Source organism: Lonchura striata, chromosome 1, assembly GCF_046129695.1.
Source record: "Lonchura striata isolate bLonStr1 chromosome 1, bLonStr1.mat, whole genome shotgun sequence".
In the NCBI taxonomy this organism is placed as follows: domain Eukaryota; kingdom Metazoa; phylum Chordata; class Aves; order Passeriformes; family Estrildidae; genus Lonchura; species Lonchura striata.
In genome coordinates this window covers 15,779,265-15,802,748 of record NC_134603.1, presented here as the reverse complement: position 1 = coordinate 15,802,748, position 23,484 = coordinate 15,779,265, and the positions used below count along the sequence as shown (strand labels likewise).

At 37.0% G+C, this 23,484-nt stretch overlaps 1 protein-coding gene across 6 annotated transcripts in view; it reads right to left on the bottom strand.

Annotated features, from left to right (window-relative positions):
* TRPS1 (transcriptional repressor GATA binding 1) overlaps nt 1–23,484 on the bottom strand; it is a 212,505-nt gene that overhangs the window by 8,104 nt on the left and 180,917 nt on the right. For all 6 annotated transcript variants that reach the window (XM_021546559.2, XM_077782366.1, XM_077782361.1 and 3 more), the window contains one exon: nt 3,253–3,375. In XM_021546559.2, coding sequence (XP_021402234.1) covers nt 3,253–3,375 — 123 coding nt within the window. The remainder of the gene's footprint in view (nt 1–3,252; nt 3,376–23,484) is intronic.

Here is a 23,484-nt window from a genome sequence, read left to right as displayed (position 1 = left end):
TGCTACAGGTAAGAAGTCTGATTATGGAAGTAATTGAAAGAGACATCTTCCTACCTGAGATTAGGGACCCTCACACACTTACTTGAGGCTCCAGCTATTCAAAGTAATTGTAGGTTCAACTTTAAAATTCTTCAGCTTGCCAATGACTGTGCTCATCTGATTAAACCAGCCCTTAGATGATTAAAATGTACTCTTTAGAGGTGTAAATCTACTAATTTTCCTTTTTCATAGTAGTAAGGTGCAGATAAAAATATTCTGTATTTGGTTACAACCAAGGCAAATAGAAAATTTTAAGGTCACTTCTTGATTTTCAGTGGAACATTGAACTTAGAATACAGTGGAAACATTACCAGAACTTTACTTTTAAAATGGCCTATGTCAGATCCTTAATTATATGTTAGGCATATTATACTGAAGATGATCACAAATATTTCTGCCATCTCTGTATCAACTGGCAATCTCCCCACTCCAATAATATGAATAACTGGAAAAAAAAATTCAACAAGTGCTTCAATAAATTATTGTGATGAGATTTCTCAAATTCCGTGGGAAAGTGGAGCCTCCTCTAGTCTAACCCTAGAATATGCTTCAATTCTTCACTGAATTAGTCCAAGGATATTCTCAAGGAATCACCATGGAACAAAATGTAGTGTTCCATGACCAAGTTCAAGCTATTTAAAAATGAAGGACAGCATCACAATAATAATGGTCAAATTCATGACTCTGGGAAAACAGCAAATGCGAATATTGTGTGTATGTACATATGATGAATTTTTTCACTAAATCTATTTTAACAATAGACTCTTGGATTATAATTACACTTTTAAAAAATACACTTGATTGCATTAAAAGAGTGAAATGTGAAAAATGTGGCAAGTTTAATGTCAATTACCGCTTAGATAGAGGGAACATTTTTGAAAACACACTGAAAAACTATTCAAGGGTATCATAGAAATAAAATGTAACTTATAGAAGAAATCACTACCATGTAAACATTTGTTAGTCACTATCACCTAGTAGTATCTAATAGAGCAGAGATTTTTCTTCTTATTAAATGAAAATGCAAAAGGGACCTTAGGGTTGCATCAATGAGGATGGTAGTGCTAGATAGTAATAATCCAATCAAAAGGGAGCTAAGAAACATGCCAACTACTACAGGTGAGTTTTACTCAGCAGCGTAGCATAATTTATGAACAGGGGTCTTACAGAAGGGAATTCTATTCACTTGATTTTTTATAGTTTTGGACATTTCTCTGCATCATCCTGGACCCCTTAATTCAAAACCATGTGTCCAATACATGACATGCTGCAATTTTTCCTGAACAGACAGGCAGAGAGATAAAAGAAACTTTCATCTTTCTGGTGTCCGTCTAAAGAGCATCTCTTTGCATGGGATTGTCTCAAAAGGTGTCCCAAAGGAAAAGATTTGTTGGATCACTTCAGACTCCTACTTATAAAGGAATTGCTATCATACCACAGCAGAGTAAGCTTAATGAAATTCTTTTCATTTGTTTGGTCAAAGTTCAATTGAAGACATTAATGTTAAATGTCCACTGAATGACAGCTTATCGTCATGCTTAAACAATGGAGCTTGGAGATAGTGCCAGCTTCTTGCTTTTGAGATATATAAAATAAACTTTGACAGTGTTTCTAATAAATGTTGCTGGAAGTGCACTAGTTCATTCCTACTGGTTCATAAGGATGTTCCAAGTTGTGCTTGAATTCAAAACTGATTCTTGTCACTTTTATCTGTTCAAAAAGTTATGCTAAAAATCATGGTAAGATCCAGCACTACAACTGAGAAAAGTATACTTAAATAAAGGAAAATAGAGTCTGCAAATGGAATTTCTACAAATAAACAGACTCAAATGTCAAATAAAAAAACCAAACTGTCTTTCTTAAAATCTTTGTGGATGTTCACTGCTGATCAATTTCCTTAAAGTAGATACTCTATCTACAACTTTGAGAGGTGTCCAGGAAGATGATACCTGGAGTGAGACTGAGCCAAGATGCTGGCCAAGACCATGCATTAATCCATCTTCTTAGATATTATGGGCCTGACTGGGCTATTCTGGGCCTTAAAAACAGTGAGTGACCCCAGAATGACACACATGGCAAACAGAGCCAACCCCTCAGACTGGTGATGGTCATGCTGCTTTTGAAAATTGTAGATGTTTTTTTTTTTGTTCTAGTAAATGGGCTGGTTTGGCAGGATGTTGCATAAACAGGATTATTGTATGAGCAGTAGACAAGACCATTGAGGAGCTTACATCTCAAATGTAATTTCTGGAAAACATTTTTAAAAATGCACACTCTCAGTCACCACATTTATTTCTAAGCTAGGCTCTAAGCCTGATCTGATACATTGCACTGGCAAACTCCCAAAGACTACCTTGGTTTCGATTTCTGAATAACACTTTTTAATTTCATAGGAATGTTGTAAAAATTAATTAATTAGTCACCTGACTCTCCTATATGTACCTATTAAAGACAGCAAGGATAATATTTAACCAGTGGGTCTTAAACTAAAATATTCCATGCATTTTGGCACTGATCCAAGGAAACAGTTCAGTTCCTGGACCTGGACCAGAGCATTCAACATCTTTCAGGATCAAGTCAAGTGTCAATAAGATGAAAAGCAATATAGACAGACCATGATTATTATTTATTCCCTGACTGATCCTGAGGGATGGTGAATCCTCCCCTCACCAAGTGATGAGTGCCTTAAAGTGAATAGCTTCCTTGTTGAGATATTTATCTTGCAGCAGAATTTAAGAACTGTAGAAAAAATAACACAAAACCCCACCACCCCATATCTCCAGGAAACTTACTATCAAGAATAAAGGAGGTAAGAGATGTCAGAGTATACAAAAACTGTTTAAAGAGATATTTTAATATAGATGTGATGTCTAATTTCAAGAATTTTGGTTTTTATTATGAGGACTTTAGAATTTAGAGAGCTTTCAGCACAATATCTTGGATGCCTTGAAAAGCAATTCCCAGTAAAGAAATAATGTTCTCCTTATTTTGTATCAAAATAATTAAATGCATCACTGGTGATCTCAAACACATCTACTCACAGCATCCCAGGCTATTTCATAATGAATCACAACTGATCCCAAAGTGACCATTCTGCAAAACCCTGTTAGGAAATTAACTGCAGGCCAGGGAGTGGTACCAGGCAAGACCACAGCTGCCAGCTTAGCTGTGCAGCTCTTTTTCCTACTGAACAAACCGGGAAGTTCTTCCTACCGAGTGGAGCTTCTGGTAGAGGCCACACGCGTTGCATACATAGCCACCATTTGCATTCTTTCGCCAGAGAGAGGTCTTTGTGGTCAGGCAATTGGCACAGAAAACACCCGAGCCTCTACGTCTCTGAAACAGGCAAGAAAAAGGGAAAAAAAACAGGTCAGAGGTGAGTCACATGAGCTGTGGAGTTAGGACAAATCAACACAGGAGTTTTGTCTCTGGACTGGCAACAATGACAGTATAAAACCACACTGCCCATAATGAGGTCAGGTTCAATTGTGCTTAATAGGCACCACTGATTTTCATTATAATTAACCCCAGAGTGATGGATGAGGTGTGTGAAACACCAAAGCCTTTTCAGAATAACAACTTTAACTTTTTGAACTTCAGGTTTTCTGCATTTAATGATGGTTTCTAAACAGCAAATTCTGAAAAAAAAAAAAAAAAACAAAACAACCTTGGAAGCTGACAGAACACTCTGTACACTCTGTAAACTGGTTTCCCAAAAGATTATTTCTTTTTAGCTAGCTCTATTTAAAAGTGTGATTGGTAACAAGAATTGTGAAACACCACCAGTCAATTAATTACAGTTTGTACCTATGTCACACTAATTCCATTAACAGAGAGTATATTTGAATACATGATACAGTCTTTTCCACTTATTTCTGAAATCAATATAAGCTACCATACATTCTGCAGCCCACTATGAACAAATAAAAGTACAATGTTCTTGAATGAGACCTGTTCTGAACTTCATTCGAAGCCCCAGAAAACACTGTCTCATCAACAGATAGATTTTTTTTTTTATTTTAGTCAGGCAAAGAAGGGCACAGTGAAGCTTCCCTAAATACAAACTGATTTTAAACAGACTGAGTCGTGCATTCATCAGCTTTCATAATGATCCAGGAATATTTAAAAGTAGGCATGTTTATGAGTATTGCTCATTAAATTTTTTCTATGGAGTAATGATTTCATTAAACTTCTCATTTAAACAAAAGTCAGGATGTGTTTGTGGGCCCAAGTACTAATAAGCAGAAAATGGAATTCTTTTGCTGAGAAGAAAATCCAAATTTTAACTCTGTTCCTTTTTATCAAAGGAAAAAAATGATCAGTAAGAAACCTTCACCAACTAAGATAAGAATGAGTGCGTACACAGAAAAAAATCTGAGTGAAAATTAATTTTATTATAAATTAAAAGTTACTAACACTATAAGTAAAAATTTCAGGGTTTCATAAAATTTAAGTAATTTATTTAACTTTAGTTCATACTGAAGAAGACTGGCGTTCATGCCAAAAAAATACAATGGTTATAATTGTACTCTGATACATTTCAAATGGAAAGCTTTCTGCAGACATAATTTTGGCTTCAAGACTGGAACACTTTCTTGGCATTGAAAGGGCATTTGATTCATCGGGTGTTTCACAATGTATCACTAAAAAGACCTGGTGAGCAGCCAGTTCCCTATAGGGTAATTTTTCCATCCAGATGCAAGTGCTATCAGAGGCCCTCGTCAGCTAAACTAATTATGATCTTGCATTTGCTGATGCCTGCTCACTCTAACGTTCGACATCCTCCATTAATCATCAATACAAGGAAAATGAATGAAACGTAAAGAAACGAGGGCTGGTAAGCTGCACAGCCATAAAAATCTGAAATGAGTGCAATAATTTAACAAGACTGGGGAAATGTTTTTAGTGAGCGCAAAGTCAGGCTAACAATTGCCCTTTTAAAGCAAGAGCACAATTTCATTTGTAGAACAGGTTGTGGTACTTTAAAGTGATACAATAAAATCCAGATTGACATCAAGATAATCTCTCTCACCCCCATATATCACCCCCTTTTTTGTCTCTTAAATCAGATGCAGTAGTATATGACATTTTTCTCAATGTAGCTAAGGGGAGAACTAAATGGTAGCTTATGTCCTTCAGCAAACATCTAACTAGTTGTGCATATAAGATGCAGCTCACCCGGGAAAGGTGTGCTCGTCTACAAGTATATTGAAAGTCCCAATTATTTTTGTGGCTGGATATCCTTGACCAGTTTCACCTGGCTGCTGAAATATTTTCCATCAGAGTACAATAAAAGTCTCACTAGACTAATCCCAATTTGGTCGACTTGAGGGTGAGCAGTTTCCAAGCGGAAATTACTGTATATGGCCAGGATTCAGCTACAACTGCAGAACTGTTCTTTTTCATTCCTACTTCTTGTCTGTTGGCCTATAGTTTCTTGGTGTTCTGTATTAACCAAGTGGAGTCTTAATCTGAGTCAGTCTTTCCACCATTTTGTTTGTTTGTGTTCCCTGATTTTGGGAAATACCCTCTACAAGGTCATGAAAGACTATTAAAATATAGAGAGAGCAGTCTTGTTTGTATGCTGTATTTCTACACACCTGAAGGGAGAGAGAAGGCAAAGTTACACAGAAATTTTCATTAAATGCAATGGAGCTAGTATATCTATAAAACACTGACAAAAGCAACTCATTTTTTATCTCTTTTCTAAAGAAAGATCTGATTCAAACTGGGTATGAGTTGCAGTGAAATCATACAATGACTACAGCTGACAGCAGTCTACAAAATAGATAGTAGTAGTTGTAGGTATTTAAATCCTAAACCTCTGCTTATTCACTACATACAAATATTTATCTGTTTAAAATTTCAAGTAGTCAAGCTAAACATCCTTCCCTGAATTTAATGCAAAGTATGTAAATTCCTCTTTTATGCTGTTCTAAGTATTCCATCTGATCTTATTTCTGTACTATTTAAGGACCTTAAAGGATCATCAACATCGATTATTTCAGTTCTGAAGTATATGTAAGTATGAATATAGCTTATATATACTAATAAATGAAAAATTAAAACATCTCTGGAAAAACTTAAATGCTGCTACTTTGTTGAGCATTTTGGTTATGAAACAGCTATTTATAGTGGAGACACACAGTTTTAGAATGGATTTCCTGCCACATAACAGGACTATGGCAGAATTGGACTAAAGAATCTTAATTCTCAGATGCAACTAACCACAGAATGGACCTGCATGTCAAAATACACCTCAGAAATTTTGGTGTCTGCAAGAAAAAAATTGGAGGGCTTTTTTAAAAGCCTACAATGTAGTAACCTTATTATCTTAAACAAATAAAGTTTCTTAAAAAAAAACCAACAAAAGCTAGGCCTTTACTTCTCATATACCATGTTTTCCAAGTTATTGGTCAGCAGAAGTATTTAAATTTTTTGTTGTTAAATGTTCATTAGCAATTCTGCTGTTAGTCATGGTGCTTTTGCATGGGTCTGTTTGGCTTTGCCTATTCATCACTTGAACTCATCAATAATATTGCTGCTTTTCTGGGTAGTCTTGCAAAGAAACAGGCACTTGAGCTCAAATCCAGAAAAGCCTGCACAGCAGCTATGGCCCACAGCCCCCATAAAACCCAGCCATGGGCTCAAGTGCTCTGCTAAGCACCACCACTACCATTCTCAAGAAATATGTTAGAGAACTTTTGCTGTCCTTCTAATGTGATCTTACCATGGTTAGTTTCTTAAATCAGCATAGTAGATGTAGGTCCACATGACTAGTCATGAGACAGTCTGAGCCCCAGATAAAAAGGTTTCAGTCTGTGATCAATGCCACTAGCACTAGCTGGAGTTATCAAAGAAAATGTCATGGACATCCTTAGAAGAACAAGCCAAAAGGGTCTAAATAACTAAAATATGTATCTACTAAGTCAAGCTTTAATCATCTGGGGCCTTACAGCCACTACATTACAATCCCAAATCCTGAAGGGGCCAGTGCAGAGAAAAGCCTGTCTCTATTTCCATTCCAGTTCCGAGGTCTGGGCGTTTAATATCACAGTTGTCTCAAATCACATTAGGCTGAAACTTGGCGTATGTTTTTCTGAGCCCAGATGTAACTTTTTTTTTTTTTTTTTCTTTCTTGGTACTGAAAACTTTATTTAAATCAGTTCAGCTGTTTATAATTTGGAGATTGGCCAAACTGGGGGGTGGGTGGAGAGAAGATTTCAAGTTTTTCAGATATCTTTCTAACAAATCTAGAGTCAGAGTGGCTTTGCTCTGGGGAAAAAAAAAAGTATGCACACATTTTATTGTAGTAGTAGCAAAGGAACAAGTGTATTATTATTTTTATGTAGCTAAGTTATGAAAATTTGTAGTTATTCACTGACTATGTCATGCAGACCTCTCTATTAACTGTTTTCCCTCAGTAAGAACCATGATGAAAGCATGTAATTGCATAACAACCCTTGATATGCAGAGTATTTACTCACATTTTTTATGGTTTCATATCTTGACCATTTCAAATTGAACAAGTCTGAAACTTGGTATATACAGCGTCAATCCTGAATGCCTAATTTTTTTTTAACTCCTTAGATGATTTTCACTAGCTACCAATACTTCATTGAAACAAGGCAATTATTAGTAGTCCTTTCTGCTAAGCAATAAACCAGCAGAGAATATGACAGCAAGTGATTCATTCAGGTATCTTGCCAGGCCCTTCTTCATAAAAACTGCTTTCGATTTTAAGAGATTTACTCTACAGTTCACAATTCCAAACTTTGTAGCCATGCAGAAGAGTACTTGTGCTTCACATTATACAAAAAGTATTTCATAATGTATTGAACTTTCAGGATATTTTTCAGTGGAAGTTAATGTAGCAAAATATATCCTGTAAGAGCAAAGCCAAAAACACTGCTCAGGAATTGTGACTTTTTAGCTAGCTAGACTAAGTAATGGTGCCTGACACTGCTAGTGCCAAATACATCCTGTTTTCAAAATTTCTGCCAGAAGATGCTTTTAGAAACTCAAATAGGCTCCCCAAGCAGCAGCCAAGGATTTTTCTTACATCACCCTCTTTGTTTTGGACACAACAAAACTTGTCTTATTGCTGATTACTTTCACTTCCCCAACACAAAACAATGATATGATGAGGACTGAGCAGATTTTTTACCATCTCTGGCCTCCCTAATGAAACAGAGCACAGCGTTAATCATGGCTCCAGAACATGAGGTGCAGTGAAATCACAGGTGTTGCCCAGGAACAAGCATGTGCCTGACCTATCTCCAACAATGAAGTTGGGGAATACAACCATATATGCCTCACTGAAAAAAGGCAAAATGCCAGCTCTGGATGCTCTCCTGCAAGACGGGAGGTCCAAAGGAGAGCTCCAGGAGCCTGCACACAAGCTCAGGATGAAACCAGGTGACTTGCTGTGGAGAGCAGCAATTGTAAGCAGCTGGTCTCACTGGGCTGCTACCACACAGAAAAACAGAACAGTGCACTCCTGATTGCATCTATCTTTGTTGTGTTTGCATTGCCATACTTTTGAAACAATTTCTTGTTCCACACCTGCTGCATCATATAATCAGGTATTTGATTATCTCAAGTTTTGGTGAGGTTTAGATTAAAGTTTAAAACCTGGGCAGCAGAACAGCATCTGGATGTTGGAGTAAGCACTACTTTCTTCTGATTAGGATGGGAAAGGCATCCTTCAGACCTCATTTCTTTTGGTTGCAAAGGTACTCAGACCTTTCTGAATGTTTTTACTCAAAATTGCTTTCTCTCTCTACTGTGAAAATAGACACAACTATGTTTCTGTGAAGTTTCACATTTTAAAAGTTTAGTTGTTTTTGCTGTAACTATGTCTAAATTAAAAAGAAACTCATTGAGGTTTCCTTCCCTTATAATCTCAACAGCTTTTAGGAATACACCAGACACAGCAAATTTTTGTCCCAGAAGTGAAAAACTGAAACACAAATAGCAGAGTATTAAAGTAAAAGTTGTTTTCAACCTTAAGTATGAGTTAACAGATGCCTCTAAGTCAATTTAAAGTGCCAAATCCAAACTCTTTATCTAAGACATTTTCAAGAACAATTGCATTAAACAGCTGCATTTGAAAGAGACATAAGAAAGACATTAGGAAAGACACGGTAAAAAGAAAGTAAAAATGCCAAAAAAGTAAAGTCAAAATTACACACTTAATTCATATAGAAAGCTTAGTGGAATTTTTAATGCTGTATCATGACAGCATCTTTTTATGATATATGCTGTAACATAAACTTTTAATGAGAGGAATCAGGGGGGTTTTAGAGAGAGAAAAAAAAGAACCAGGCAGTAAATTAAACACTACTGCTAGTGCAGCCTTTCAGAATCCTACCCCGATCCCTTAGGGAGAGTAAATATTTAAATGTTCATGTAAACTACAATTATTTTTTTAACAGCAACAAAAATGAAGATGAGTAGTTTTTGTCCCAGCATTTGAAGCCATATTTTTTAAAACTACCTTAGAGACAGCATCAATCACTACTCAAAAAAACCCCCAACTCCACCCCAAAAACCAGGCAGCAAACTAGAGTCTTTCTGGGTTGTATTAAGCAAGAATGGTTAAGTAAGATACTAGTTTAGGATGATTTGTACCAAAGTAAAACAAAGACTGATCAAAATAAATTACTAAATTAGGAAAAACAGAGCTATGAAAAGAAGCCATAAATCACTTGTTGGAGCTCTTCAGCGCCATCACCTCCTCACCTTTACGTCCCCCTCAAGTTACAGCTGACCCAACCCAACCACTGTGCAGGAAGGGACCTGGCTTTGGACACCACGTTGAGCCAGAGCCTGAGCGCCACAGGCATGAATTTGCCATCTCTTTAATCTTCTGTTAATAGCCATATGCAACAATAGGATCGCTTGAACAATCGTAATACATTTTACAATGACTTATTAATTCTTCATTCATTTAAGCATTTATCAATGAAAATCAGCTAGTTCAAATCATATCTCCTTGTCAATCCAAACAGTTACAGAAGGCAATTTCATAGTTTCCCCCTCAAGATCTGCAGTGGCAGAAATATGAAATAATAAAACTTTTTCTGCTGGTAAAATTTCCTTGTCACAGTTAGTGGCAGTTAATTTTTAAACACAGTGTTTTAAAAATGTATGTGATCTTCTGACAGGGCAAATACATACACGAAGACTAAATAGCTACACATATTTTTTAATATGTATTATTATTTATATTTTTTTGCCACTTATTTATTATATGAGGCATTTGCAATGAACAATGAGACATATACATATTTTCTGATTAGGTATGTGTTAGTCTGATTTACAAAGAGCTAAATATTTATTTAATCATTTTACACAAAGTATGATTTTTTTTTTATAAAGCAGTTGCCTTCAAATGTCTTTTACTAGATATAACGTATTTTTATGGTCTTAGCCTTCAATTTGCACAAGGTGACTGCCCTTAAATCTCTTCCAGTGCCTCAAAGCAGCCAGCACACGATGGTGTAGGCTCACTGTTGCTGTATTTTGCCACTGAATATCAGCAGCATGACAAAGACTTCCATAGAGGCAACCCAAAATTTTATTTTTAAGGTTTTATTAAGACCAATACCAAACAGCAAAAATCAACCTGGAAACCTGCATTTCCCGCACAAGAATGATGTCACTTTGCAGCAACTAAAACCTATTCAAGAGGAATAGAAATTCTGCCTCCAATAATTCACCGAGTCAATTACACAGGAAAGTACTGTAATGGGCTGTCCCCCGTCAAACAGCTCACGTACACCACTTCCTTCTCAATTACCAACTTGTCCGCATTGCCATCTGTAAAAACTAACGCATACCTTGCGCTGCCAGTTTCTGCTCTTGCACTTCCATTAGTGGAACTGGCTGCAGCTGCTCAAGAAGAAAGCCCTGATTGTCTTTGTCTCCCCTTCATGTAGGCACCATTTTCCTCCTTTCCTTCTAGACATTGGCTCAAGGTAACGCATTATCTTTGTTGAGGTGTGCTCACCACTCTAAACTAAAGTCTGCCTAAATTTGAGTCCTGTTAACTTTTCAAAGTTTATCTAACACACTAAAAAGATGCCAACAGCATCTCTCAGCATCTTCACCAGAATTATGGAGTTAGTCTTGCAACAGGTTTTATCAATTCTTTTTAAGTACTGCTATAAAAATTGCCAAGTTGCTGCTGTATAAAAAACTTCACACTTTTCTAAATCAGCTTCACCACTCAGGCAATTTTAAAACAGTATTCAAAAAATAAGATTAAAAAAGAAGTATAATTTAATAATAATAATAATAATAATAATAATAATAATAACAATAATAACAACAATAATAATATCTGCAAAAAATTAAGTAGGTTAAGTAGACATATTAATGTACCTAAGCAGGACAGAGGGAGCCTGGTTTGGGAACTGCGATCCTGGATCCATAACCTTTCTCTGCTTGCAATTTGCTGCAACAGATTCGTGCAGCAGCTCTGATGCTGAACGGCTGCTTGAAACCTCAGTGCCTGCACAGAGCGACCACTGCTCCTTCCCAAACACCATGTGCTTTCAAATAAACCGCATCTTTTCTTAGAGAACAAAATGAAGTTGTTATGAGTCTCTTGCATTTTAGTTTCAAATTAGAAACACAATATAAAATGGTCTAACGTACAAAATTAGGCTACTCTTGTGATCAGCAACTGGCTAAAAGTAGTATTCTCAGAACTAAGCATGCTGAAAGTGACATTGAGAAAACTGGAAATGCCTCCGACTCTTTTACTTCTTGGCACAAAGCAAAAGTACCAAATCTCCGCTGTCTCAAATGGGGAATCTAAATCAATAGTCAAGACTTTTCTATATACTAACTGACTTTCTGAGATAGTCATTTACAACGGTGCCTAAGTATGGAATTAGGTGCTTAAATTAAGTCATCAATACCAGAGGATTTATGTTCAAGAAGGCACTCCATGTACCCCTTCTTTCATGAAGTAATCTTACTCATTAAATGAACAGACAAAACTGGAGCAGAGCTCCGTCCGTATTTCCTTGAACACCCCGCTCTGACATGGCAGAAGCAGCAGACTGCTTTTGCAGATCTCAGCTACGAGCCAGTGTGTAACTCTACATGTGATAGTAATTGAGGGTCCCAATCCCACAAGTGCTCTGCTGCAAGCGTGAGCACAAAGCTGCTGGAGTTCTCAGCTTCTGGCATCTGTTCCCACTTCCACAGAAATCAGATGGGCAAAATTAAGTTTTGAGGGAAAAAAAAATCACAGACATTTAAAAAACATTCCCTGACCTTATTAAAGCCCACGTGATCTCTATTTATACAGAAAATAGCTCAGAAAGCCAGCATCTGAGAAGAGGAACTCTCATTTGTAGATTTTGGCTGAAGGCTGCCAAAATCAGCAGGGGAAAGGCTCCTCAGGGGTAAAAATTTCAAAAGCCATTAAGAGTCTTAGAAGCCTCAGTCCCACTGACTTTTGATCACATACAGCCTTCCAAATTTGCACCCCAAATCTGGAAACTACACTGTAAGAATAACTTTTAACTCAAAGTTAGAAAATTAGGATCTGAAGTTTTCATAGAAGTCTTCAAGACTCAGAGAGGAAATGTCAATTAGGTGTCTACTCCTTGGTGAAAATCAGTGAGGTAAAATTTACCTGTTACTTGTACTTTAAAAAAATTCCCCTCAGGACCATTAATTTTATTTAAAGAAAAAATGTAACAAGAAAATGTTTCACGTGGGCAGCTATAGCTCACATACTTATACTTGTTCAGGAACTGTAATAACTATAATTTGAGTCTCAGGCAGTCCCTGTGAGAAAGCTGTTCCTAGCATAGGATACAAAGCAGACTATGTCCACCTTTTATTTTCAATACACTTAGGACTGCAGTCTTATTGCAGATCTTGTTACGTGCTGTTGCTAGAACGATTTCCATTCAGAAAAATCAACATTTGCCAACCCATACCACACAATTACCATAGTTATTTCCTATTGTGAGCTTAGGGAGAAACTGTGGTGTCCCAGACACCACGGTGTGGTAAATATTGAAAATTAGTGGCCTTTTTATAATGGACATTTTTCATCTAATCCAATCCATTCCAAACACTTCCAGATAAAAAGACAATATGCTAGAGTCTGTGTCTAAGTGGTTGGTTCTAACATAATTATCTTATTCCATCCTGTGATCACAGCTTCAGCAAAAACACTTGATGGCTTCCTTTCTGATAGCTCTAGGAAGAATGGACTAGAGCTGTGATCAACTCCAACACCTACCTAAGGAAGTAACTCCTGATAGAGAAAAGAGAGGGAAAAAAACCCCAATACCACCTCTGTATTTTTTAAAAGCTAACCCATCTCAAATTGCCTAGAACCTCCCAGGCTGCACCAGGGAAAGCATTGCCAGCAGGTCAAGGGAGGGGATCCTTCATTCTGCTCAGCCCTGGTGAGGCCACACCTGGATAACTGTGTCCAGTTCTGGGATCCCCAGTACAAGAAATACCTGGATGTATCAGAGGGAGTCCAGTCAAGTGCCACAAAGATGACTAAGGAACACAGTCATCTATGATACAAAGAGAGAGCTGTGACTGTGGAACCTAAAGGAGAAGGCTCAGGGGATCTTATCAGTATGTACCTGATGGGGGAAGGAAAAGGACAGAGCCATGCCCTTCTCTGTGAGAGCACAAGAGGCAAAGGCACACAATAAAATATAGGAAATTTCATGTGAACATAATGGAATATCTTTGTTATTGTGAGGGCTGTTGAACACAAGAACAGGTTGCCCTGAGAGGCTGTGGAGTATCTGTCCTTGGAGAAACTCCAAACTGACAGGACACTGAGCTTAGCACCGTGTGCTGGCTGATCTTCCTCTGGGCAGTGGGGTTGGATTAGATCACCTCCAGTGCTGCCTCCCAGCCTCAACTATTCTGTGAAGCCTTCTTCAGTGAGAGGCTGTAGATTGCTTGTCACTCACCTGTTCTAATAATTTCTATCCATTTTAGCCTTAATTGCTATTCATTTGCATTGCAACAGAAAGTATTTTAAATTTCAAGGCTATGAAAATATTAATTAGTATAGATCAGACAAAATTTTATAGATTACAAACTGTACACAAATTAAAAATTGAGAAACCTACTTTCAAATTCCAATGTAAACAATTTCAGAATGTTTACAATTAACATTGTAAAGTATCTAAAGTAGTTTTTACAAAATTATTTCACTGCTTGCTCTTTCCTATCAAGATCTTAATGCCTACTTGCAAATGAGACTCAACATACGGTGTTATATAGCTTTCTTTAAAAATACCATTAAGATGAGAAGAAGAGAACAACTGTTCTACATTTTAGAGACATTTCTCCTTAAATAGTGTTTATGTACTGCAAGCATCCCTTCCATAAACAAACCAGGTCTTTGGAACAAGTGAACACAATCTCTGAAGAATCTTTACCAGCTTCTATTTCTGGTACATGATGCATTGTGAATTTTAGGCCAACATGGGCATATGGCATCCTAGTTTGATAGGAAACATTTCATGGAATTCAAGACAGAGCCACAGCACAATGACTGGAGACCTTAAAATCTGTGACACAACGCAGAGTTAAAAAAAAAAAAAGAAAAGAGAGAAAGCAAAAACCCAAAAAACAAATATTTCCTGATACAATGCTAGAGGCAGTAGAGGCATGAAAAAGCACAAGAAGAAAGTAAAGCCATAGTAACTGGTGTGCACAAAGGAATACTCTGAATCCTCTATTAATCAAGCTTAACCTCATTAACCAAACTGCCTTAACACCTCCTTTTTTCTTCCTTTAGGAGAATCAACCCACTAGGAAATAATAAAAATACAATCCAAACCAAACAAACAACAAATAAAAACAATATTTATCTTAGGAATATTCATGAAGGATTTGGGGGTCTTCTGCCTTTGCAGCCTTAGAAGCTGGTATGCACTCTGTTCTTTCTCTGCTCATTCACATCTGCCCAGAGAATACTGTTATTACTGCACAGCAGTTCTTCCAGCAGCCCTAGTCTAATTTTTCTCTTACTGCTAAGAAAGGGGCTCTTAAATTGCTTAAGACACCAGCTCGAAAATCTGTATTGTCAGAATCAGACTGCATTTCACCAAAGGAATTGTTTCTAATGCAAGTGGCAAGGGACAGCTTACTGCTGGGGGCAGTCATTCTGTGAAATGGCACAAGCCTGACAAGAGCAGTAAGAGAGAAACACATAACTTAGCGGGGTTTTCCATCAGGAGTTCTGTGTGCCGAGGACAAAATGTACCCACCCTGTCACATACTCAGGCGTTAGTTCAGAGCGCTGTGAAGGACTGAAAAACGGCTTTCAAGAAACCAGGCACCGCCTGAAGGAGAGGCATGGCGAAAACTGTCCTGCCAGCCCACAGTTACCTTATTTTTTCACATCCTTTGGAGTCTTCTTAAATGAAGCTGAGTGTGCAGAAATGCCTTGTAAAACAAGCCCTCTCCTTCCTTTCTGAAGTGGCATCAGCGCAAGAGCTCTGCAGCCTCGCTCCCAAGCGGCTGTGGCTGATCCATATGGAACTGCGAGGCAAAAACCACAGCGCTGCCTGTACGTGTCCAGGAGCTCGTGCACGTCTTGGACACGGGCTCAAAGAAGAACTGACTGGTCCCATTCTACTACTCAATTTATCAAACTTTAGATACAAAACATCAGGAAACAGTTTCCTTTTTACCTTCCACCTGCCAGTATCAGAATTCATCTGATTTTGAAACCAGCCTGCAGAAGGCCCACATACACAAATCTGAAATAAAAAGAAACCTTTAAATTTAGACATGCTGTATGAAATCATAACTGCTACTTGTGAAAAGTCTACATTCAAAGCCATTTCTGTCTTACTTGACAGAACAAAAACTCTGACATTCTTAAGAATTGACTTTTCAATTTATTACAGGTTTTATTTAACAGTGAATGTCAAATTGTTTTCACTCTCTTTCTTTATCTTTATCACCTACTGGAATCTTTAGAAGTGAAAAGGAAAAATACATACACTAGAAAGGAGCACATTTATAATGACATGCCTTTTTTTCTACGAGAAAAAAAATAACCTTCCATTTCATCAGCATCTTTGCCAAAAGCCCTTTCAGGAACAGAAAAGAGAAGGGTCTTTATTTCCTACATATATTTTATAGGAAACATTTTTTAGTTCTGTGTCATGGACTAGTATTTCACACCTTAGTGGCTGGTCATATGGAAATGGACATGACTGGAAACTTCAGGGCTGTGAAACCCTGATAGTAAAATCAGCAGGAAGATGAGGAAGGTGTGGGGAACACTGAATGATTCATGCAGTAACAACCTCTGGATCCTTTGAGGAGATTTTGAGATGGCTGCCAATGCTACCTGACTGTGACCAGCATCCTGCACCCTCTAAAGCAGGCTGTAAATCTGAGCACGATACAGAGAGAGTATTGCTCTTTTAAATAATGCCCACACATGTAAGTGGATGTGACATGTATGGATTTTTATATGGAAAGATCTTTCCAAAATCAGGGTGCAATTACCAATGAGTTATACCTCCCAGAAATAATTCCTAGCATATAAATACCAGGCCCTGTTTCCTTTATTAATAACAGTCTGAGTTAATGAGGGAACAGCTTCCAGAAGTTACTATAAGCAGTGCAAAGCTAAGAAACTTAGCCACAACATTCAACAAATCAGTGCTTTGCAACTGATTCTTCCATTGCCAAATCAAAGACAAATCCTGTCCTACTTCATACACAGCTAACCTGTCACATGAAGTACAAGGAAAACAGAACACAGTAGAAAATCTACATAGTTAGCCCTGACTTGTCTCCAGTCTGTTTTCAACACAGAAGAAAAGAGAAAGATTAAAAACTGACTGCATTGAGTTTGTTTTTTGCTATGGTAAGGATTCTTGGCTGATTTTACTGTGGTCTTTGCATCTACCTTTGGAGACCTAGCACATGTGTGGCGAAACCAGAGCAGATATGGTAGAATAATCTTGAAGATGACCTGCATAATGTTACATTTCGGGAATGACAGTCCTGAAGCACAGACTGCCTGCACAGCCAGGGCTGTGATTTCTCCTAGGTTTCAGTTGATTAATGACCTCATAATGGAATACAAGTTTCCTACAGAATGTTGTAATCTCCCTACAAATTTGGTCTTGTCTGCTATTTACTGGCAGGTTGTAGGAGCAGGAGAGAGATCAGTGCTGCTTAAAGAACTGGGAGCAGTCTCAGGAAGCGAGGGGAAGGTGCAGGAAGCAGCTGGGCAGGACTGTGCCATCAGTTGCTGGCACCAGAGGGTCTTGGGAGGGCTCTGAAAGGGTGCTGCTCCCATGGCAGGGACAAAAGAAACACTGGGAAACAATATTTTGGGCAACATAACAACTGGAATGAGCTATTTTAAAGATGTGTCAGCCTTAAAAATGCCTAATCCCAGCCCTTATTTTGAAGGGTTCCTGTGGGATGTGTTTGCACACACACACACACATGCCACCAATAAGCCAAGCAGCTCACAACTTTATGGCTCATTTTTGAATCCAGTGCAGTCTGTGGGTCGTGAGTCACACAGCCCATTCTTACACAAAAGGCCAAACAAATACAGAGAGCAGAGCAAGAATGAAATTCCTCCATTTTTAACAATGGTTACTCACAGAAGGCAAGATGGGGATCCCCTTGTTTATCACAGCACCATGTAAGATTATACAGCTATTTAACCAGCAAAGTAGTACCAAAAAAAAAAAAAAAAAAGACAAAGAATCTCAACATGTAACTTCAGAAGACATCACTAAATCACAGTGTTTATTAGTAAGGCAATGAGACTCTAGCACTCATCTAGTAGAGACTTCTACCCACTACCTCTTCTGAGTTTATCCATTAAACAGTGCTATCCTGGATAGAGTAAATAACTGCCAGGAAATCTACTGCTCATAATTCAATATTCTGGTATTTTTAAAACACACAACACTTTTCATGCGTGGATATCTCTTAATGTGTCTGCTGGAGATTCTGTGCAAAGCACAGACTTGCAAGAGGGGATGTTAGATGATGACTGCGTTATGCTCTTAATTTCTAACAGATTTTAGAAATAAGTCTGATCAACTAGTACATTCCAGACTTCATTCCACATCTTTCTTTTACCATTTCTTCCATCAACCAACTAGTTAATAAGAGAATGGGAAGAAAATGTGTGTGCAATGGATAGTAAAGCATTCCAATAAACGACAGAAGTGGACAAATAATATAATAGCTGTGAATATCAAGCAAAGATGTTAACATTAACTAGGCATACTTTTCACACTATTTAAATACGAAAAATTATAGTAAGAAGTTTCTTTATTTTAGTCTCCGCCAATTTTGGGCCACACTGCATGTTAAATAAACTATTATTTAATCAAATACAGGCATATTAGTCTCACTCCTGCTGACAACTTCAATTAGAATATTTTTGCTTCATACAAAAAAAAGAAAAAAGAAAAAGCTCATGATCTTTAAACTACTATGGCTTCTGCACAACATCTGGTTACAATTTTTTATATATTCAACCATCAAACTTCTATCTCCACAAAACAGTTTACTCAAGATTTGTTTTAATTATCTTCCATTTCAAGCTTCATATGGCTTTGAAAAGAGGGTGAAAAGATCGCTTATGATGCAGACAGACGCAAACTGAAAAGAACTATACATTGAAAGATGATTTTTAAACAGTTTTTAAAAATGAAAAATTCTTTCTATCATTGCCAGGAAACAAGTGCTACTTTAACTGTTTCATTACACAATATCTCTTGGCTTTTTCACTAACGATTTTAATGGGCTTTAGCTGGATTCTGGATTAAGGCAACTTTTTTTCAGCACTTTCACTGGAGCCATACAAGTCACGAATATGTATTTTCTCTTTTTCTAGCCAATGAAACAGTGGAAACACCGTATTTCCAAAAGTGGTAGTTTAAAACAGAATCTATAGCAAAAAAAAAAAAAAAAAAAATCATATGAATGTGATAAAGTGTATAAGAATGAATTTTATAACAGCACAGAAAAACTTAGCTCATATAAAAAAAAGAAGTTGCAATGCATTTTAAGCATGGGAGAAATCTAATTTATTTTCATGAGCCTGTTCACCTGTGTAAAGTTAAGCAAATCCACAAACTCTTCCAAGATTGGACCTAAGACAAAAATCAGGAAAATACCTGAGGTTCTGTTTTTATTAAATGTTAGAGCCTCAGGCAGCAAAAAGGACATAACTATATTTTTCTTAAACAAGTATAGGGGTGCTACATCAAATCAATGAGTCATCACTACAGATAGAAACTGTCTTGTGGTGAAATCACTGTAAATGGTGCAGGGTATGAAACTTCTTATTCATTTATTTGCATTACATATATGGATTAATGGGAAAGCATTATGGAAAGCTGTTATTTATTTTATGAGGTAACTACTTTCAAATCCAGTAAATGAAACATCTTTTTCCCGTTTTTCACTCAGTCAGCACTCATCAATATCATAGGATACTCAAAGAAACTTCAGAGTTTTTCTCCTAGAGGTTTCCTCTGATGCCATGCACATATTAGTTTAGACATGGAAGGTCATCTTTTATTTTTTCCTCCTCTTAAAGGTGCTCTAAAGAAGGCAGTAGAAGACATAGATGCAAAAACACAGCTTATAACCATGATAAACTTATAAACAGTTGTATTTTACTGACTTCAATTCTCAGACAGAAACTCTCTTAAGTTTGGTACACACAGCCTTTTTAGAGTTTATTTTTAATGAGAAAACTTCATTTGAGTATTAAAGAGGACTGGAAAATATAATTTTATTTTGGTTCTGTGAGAAATTCTGGAATTAAACCCATGATAGAGTAATGCCTCTAAGTGGGTGACCACCAATGACTAAAGCATATAAAATACATGTATGAAAAAAAAACAACCAACCCTTTTCAATCCATGGCCAACTACACCAAAATGAGTCTAATCTCTGGAGCCTACTTCAATTGGTCAGGAGGACCTCTGAGCAGGCTGCCTCACTGAACTCCAGGCACTGCCTCCACTGGGACTGTGAGAACTGCTGAAACACTTCCCCCCTTAGGGGTAATATTTGACACTTTGCTTTGTAACCAGAAACAGGAAAACACGGAAAAATGCAAAACTCTAAGAACATGAACATCACCAATAAAAATAGGTCACCATTTTTCACAAAGCCTTGGTTGGCACAGAGGATGATGACAGAGATGAAGAAGCTGTATTTTATTGAACAGCTTTGCAATCTCAGGCTCAAAATTCTGCAGCTCCCTAAAAAACATGACTGATTCTCTGGGTTACAGTTGCCACCTCAGCCTCTCAGCAAAACTCCTTCATGTCGATTAAAGTGAGGAAACATGAATTGTCACTGACCTCACAGACACAGCCTGTGAACTTGGGCTTCAGTATTCCCTGCCATCTTTTTATTTCAGGTATGAAAAGCAGGATCACAACTCAGAATAAGAGGAAGCCAGTGGTAAAACCTATTGCATGTGCACCTCCTGCACACAGTCCCCACCAACAATCCCAGGATACATTTGGAGTATGGTGGGAATTCAGACACGCGATTTTGATTAATGTTAATGCAAGTCGTGTGGCCAAATCCCTGTACACTACTTTGAGAACTTATTCTAAAATTGAAATATAATTAAGGTTGCAACACAAACCAAATAAGGCAGGGAAATGACACTTCATTAGTAACCTATTGGGTGCAAGCACCATAGGTAACCTGTTGCCTCAGTACTATAATAAAATGTTTAAAGTGTTTATATACCACCACTGTCAGCTGCTTATGAAAACATGGTAAAGACATCCAGACACAATTTAAAAAAACAGTTAGCTTCTGCAACTATATAAATTACTTCTATAGATTATTTAGTTGTGGTACTGGATCACAAGATTTTGCATAATTTTCCTAGTGACACCTGGAGACCAGCACATTTGTTCTCTTTATAAATTTATACAGAAGACCAGGCATGCATAACACAACTGACTGTCAATAGAGGAGATGAAGAGAGTAGGAATGCATATGAGGAGTCTGTTTAGCCATGCTCATAGATAACAGATAAATTATTTAAAGATTGTTTTCAGTTTTCCCTCTTGCACAAATCTGTATTCCAGATCCTTATAACTGTGAATATCAAATTTGAACTCTAGAGCAAGAAAGGGTGCCATGCATCCTTTGTCCCTAGCACTGCTTTTGCAGATGACTAAAGTAGCATTTCTGTGGTCACTGTCCTATTCCTGCTCTGCAGAAAACTGTCAAGCCAGTTTTGGTTTGGGTCTTTTGGTTTTTTGCCTCCAATTTTTTGCTATTATTATTGTCATCATTATGATTATTAATAACAATAATAATAACTACTATTATTATTATCATCATCATCATTAACATCAGCATTAGCATTAACACTATTATTTCTGTGGACTGTGCACTAAGATTTTTCATCCTTCTTCATCACATAAAAGCCAGTGGAAAGAGGAGTTCTCTGAACTCTCTCATGGAGGCAACAGTAACCTTTTTACTAAAGCTCAGTAGAAGATATCAAAGAAACTAATGGTTACCAATTATAAACTGCAATAAGCCCCTTTTGCAGTCTTTGCAGTGTAGAAAGAATAAGGTGGTTTTATGTGTGTATATGTCTGCATGAACAACACAGGGAAAGAGAGGAAGTGACAGCTGATAGCAGCAATATTCTACTGTGCTTTACAGAACAGAGAGATCTCACAGTAGTAAGCGGACAATGGCTTTGAGACTGAACAAATTTCCTTACTGTTACCAAAAGCAAATTAAATTAAAGACACAAAATACAATTCAGTCCTTCACGTATGATTTAAGATTATTATTATAAACCTCAAGTGTTTTTTGCTGGCACTCTGGACATGTGTAATGTTGTTGCTAGCACTAAATTCAAAGCTTTTAACATATGTACTGCAAAACAAAATCTGAGCAAAAGAACTGCTGCTTAATGGAAAAATATTAGGGCAGTAAATGTTAATCTCTATTACACACCTATTCATTATACTCCTTGCCATACTTTTAGCAAGTTCAGAAGGGAGGACTATTAAGACAAATTTGACTTGAAGTCCGTAATATTACTTCATAGGCACATTTGGTAGACTCACATAAAATGTCCAAGTAAAATGATCTAAATTACAATGAATATTTTTTTTCTTTTAAAAACACATTGAATGTGTCTTATATAGATAGGCTTTTCTTTAACATTATGGTCTCTTTAAAAATGGATTAGAGGCACACTTTCTTTTGACATAGTGCAAGAAGCAGGAGTGTGCAGAGAGCTCAGAGGATGTAATTTTTTCTCTCTAACATAAAAAGATGTGTGAAGTTACTATGGCTCTTCAAAAAGGCCTAGTAATTGAGCCTGGTTATGGTCTCATTAATGTGCAAGTTTCATTTATCACCGTCTTTCTTTGAGGGTTATATGCATTGATTCATCAAGACTTGTGGCACATGGTTTTCATTTGCTCTATTCAGTGCTTCTTTTAAAATCAGTTTGTACTAGATTGTAAGAAAAAGTCTGAAAGTAAATCACACTAGCCTTCTTAAAACAGAAATGAGAAAAATTCAGTGTTTAAAAAAAATTACAATTAAATGCATTTTTATTCTCTTTTGATGCTCTTTTCTTGTTTTTCTTTCAAGTATGTTTTATAATGTTTGCTGGAGATAGTAATAACATAAAAAGAACAAAAAAAAGTGCACTGAACAGGAGGGATGTTGTCTAGTAAACTCACTTTCACAAAAAGCAATTGATTTTACTTCATGTAAATGCAAGTGACAAGAATAAAACAGGCAAGATCTTTTCCTGCTGATCTACAATATCCATGATAAGTTGTACAGTTTTATAATGAGATGTCCTCATATAAATTTCCTTCTGCCTTCTTTCTTTACTTTGCTTTTCTAAAATACGTATCACTTCAAGTATTTCCATTCTGCATGTCACTGGAAAATGCCAAAAATCGAGAGAGAGAGATCTGATAAAGATAAAGCATGACAAAAGTTTCACGGATAATTGCCTTCACATATCCAGTTCAGCTCTCATCTCTCCTAATTAGCCTCATTACCATACCTTAAGACAGACCAGCAGTCACTCAAACTCCCTGTTTTTAATGTCAAAACTATTGCTGACAGGCAAATGGACAACACATGCACTGAGTGAGTCTATTCTAGACTATTCTTTTACAAGACTAGCCTCCAGCAGAAAATACTAAACAATAGGTCTTCTATAAATGTATAATGAAAATATACATACAGTGTGTGAATACTCAATAAATTATTGTTCTATTCATTGCTCCATCATCTCTTAAAATGAGGACAATAAGAAAAGAAAAATCATTCTCCAGAATATCAAAGAGATCAAAACACTGCAGTACTTCACTATTACTGATAGAGACTTTTAGTATAGACTTGCCACAGCAA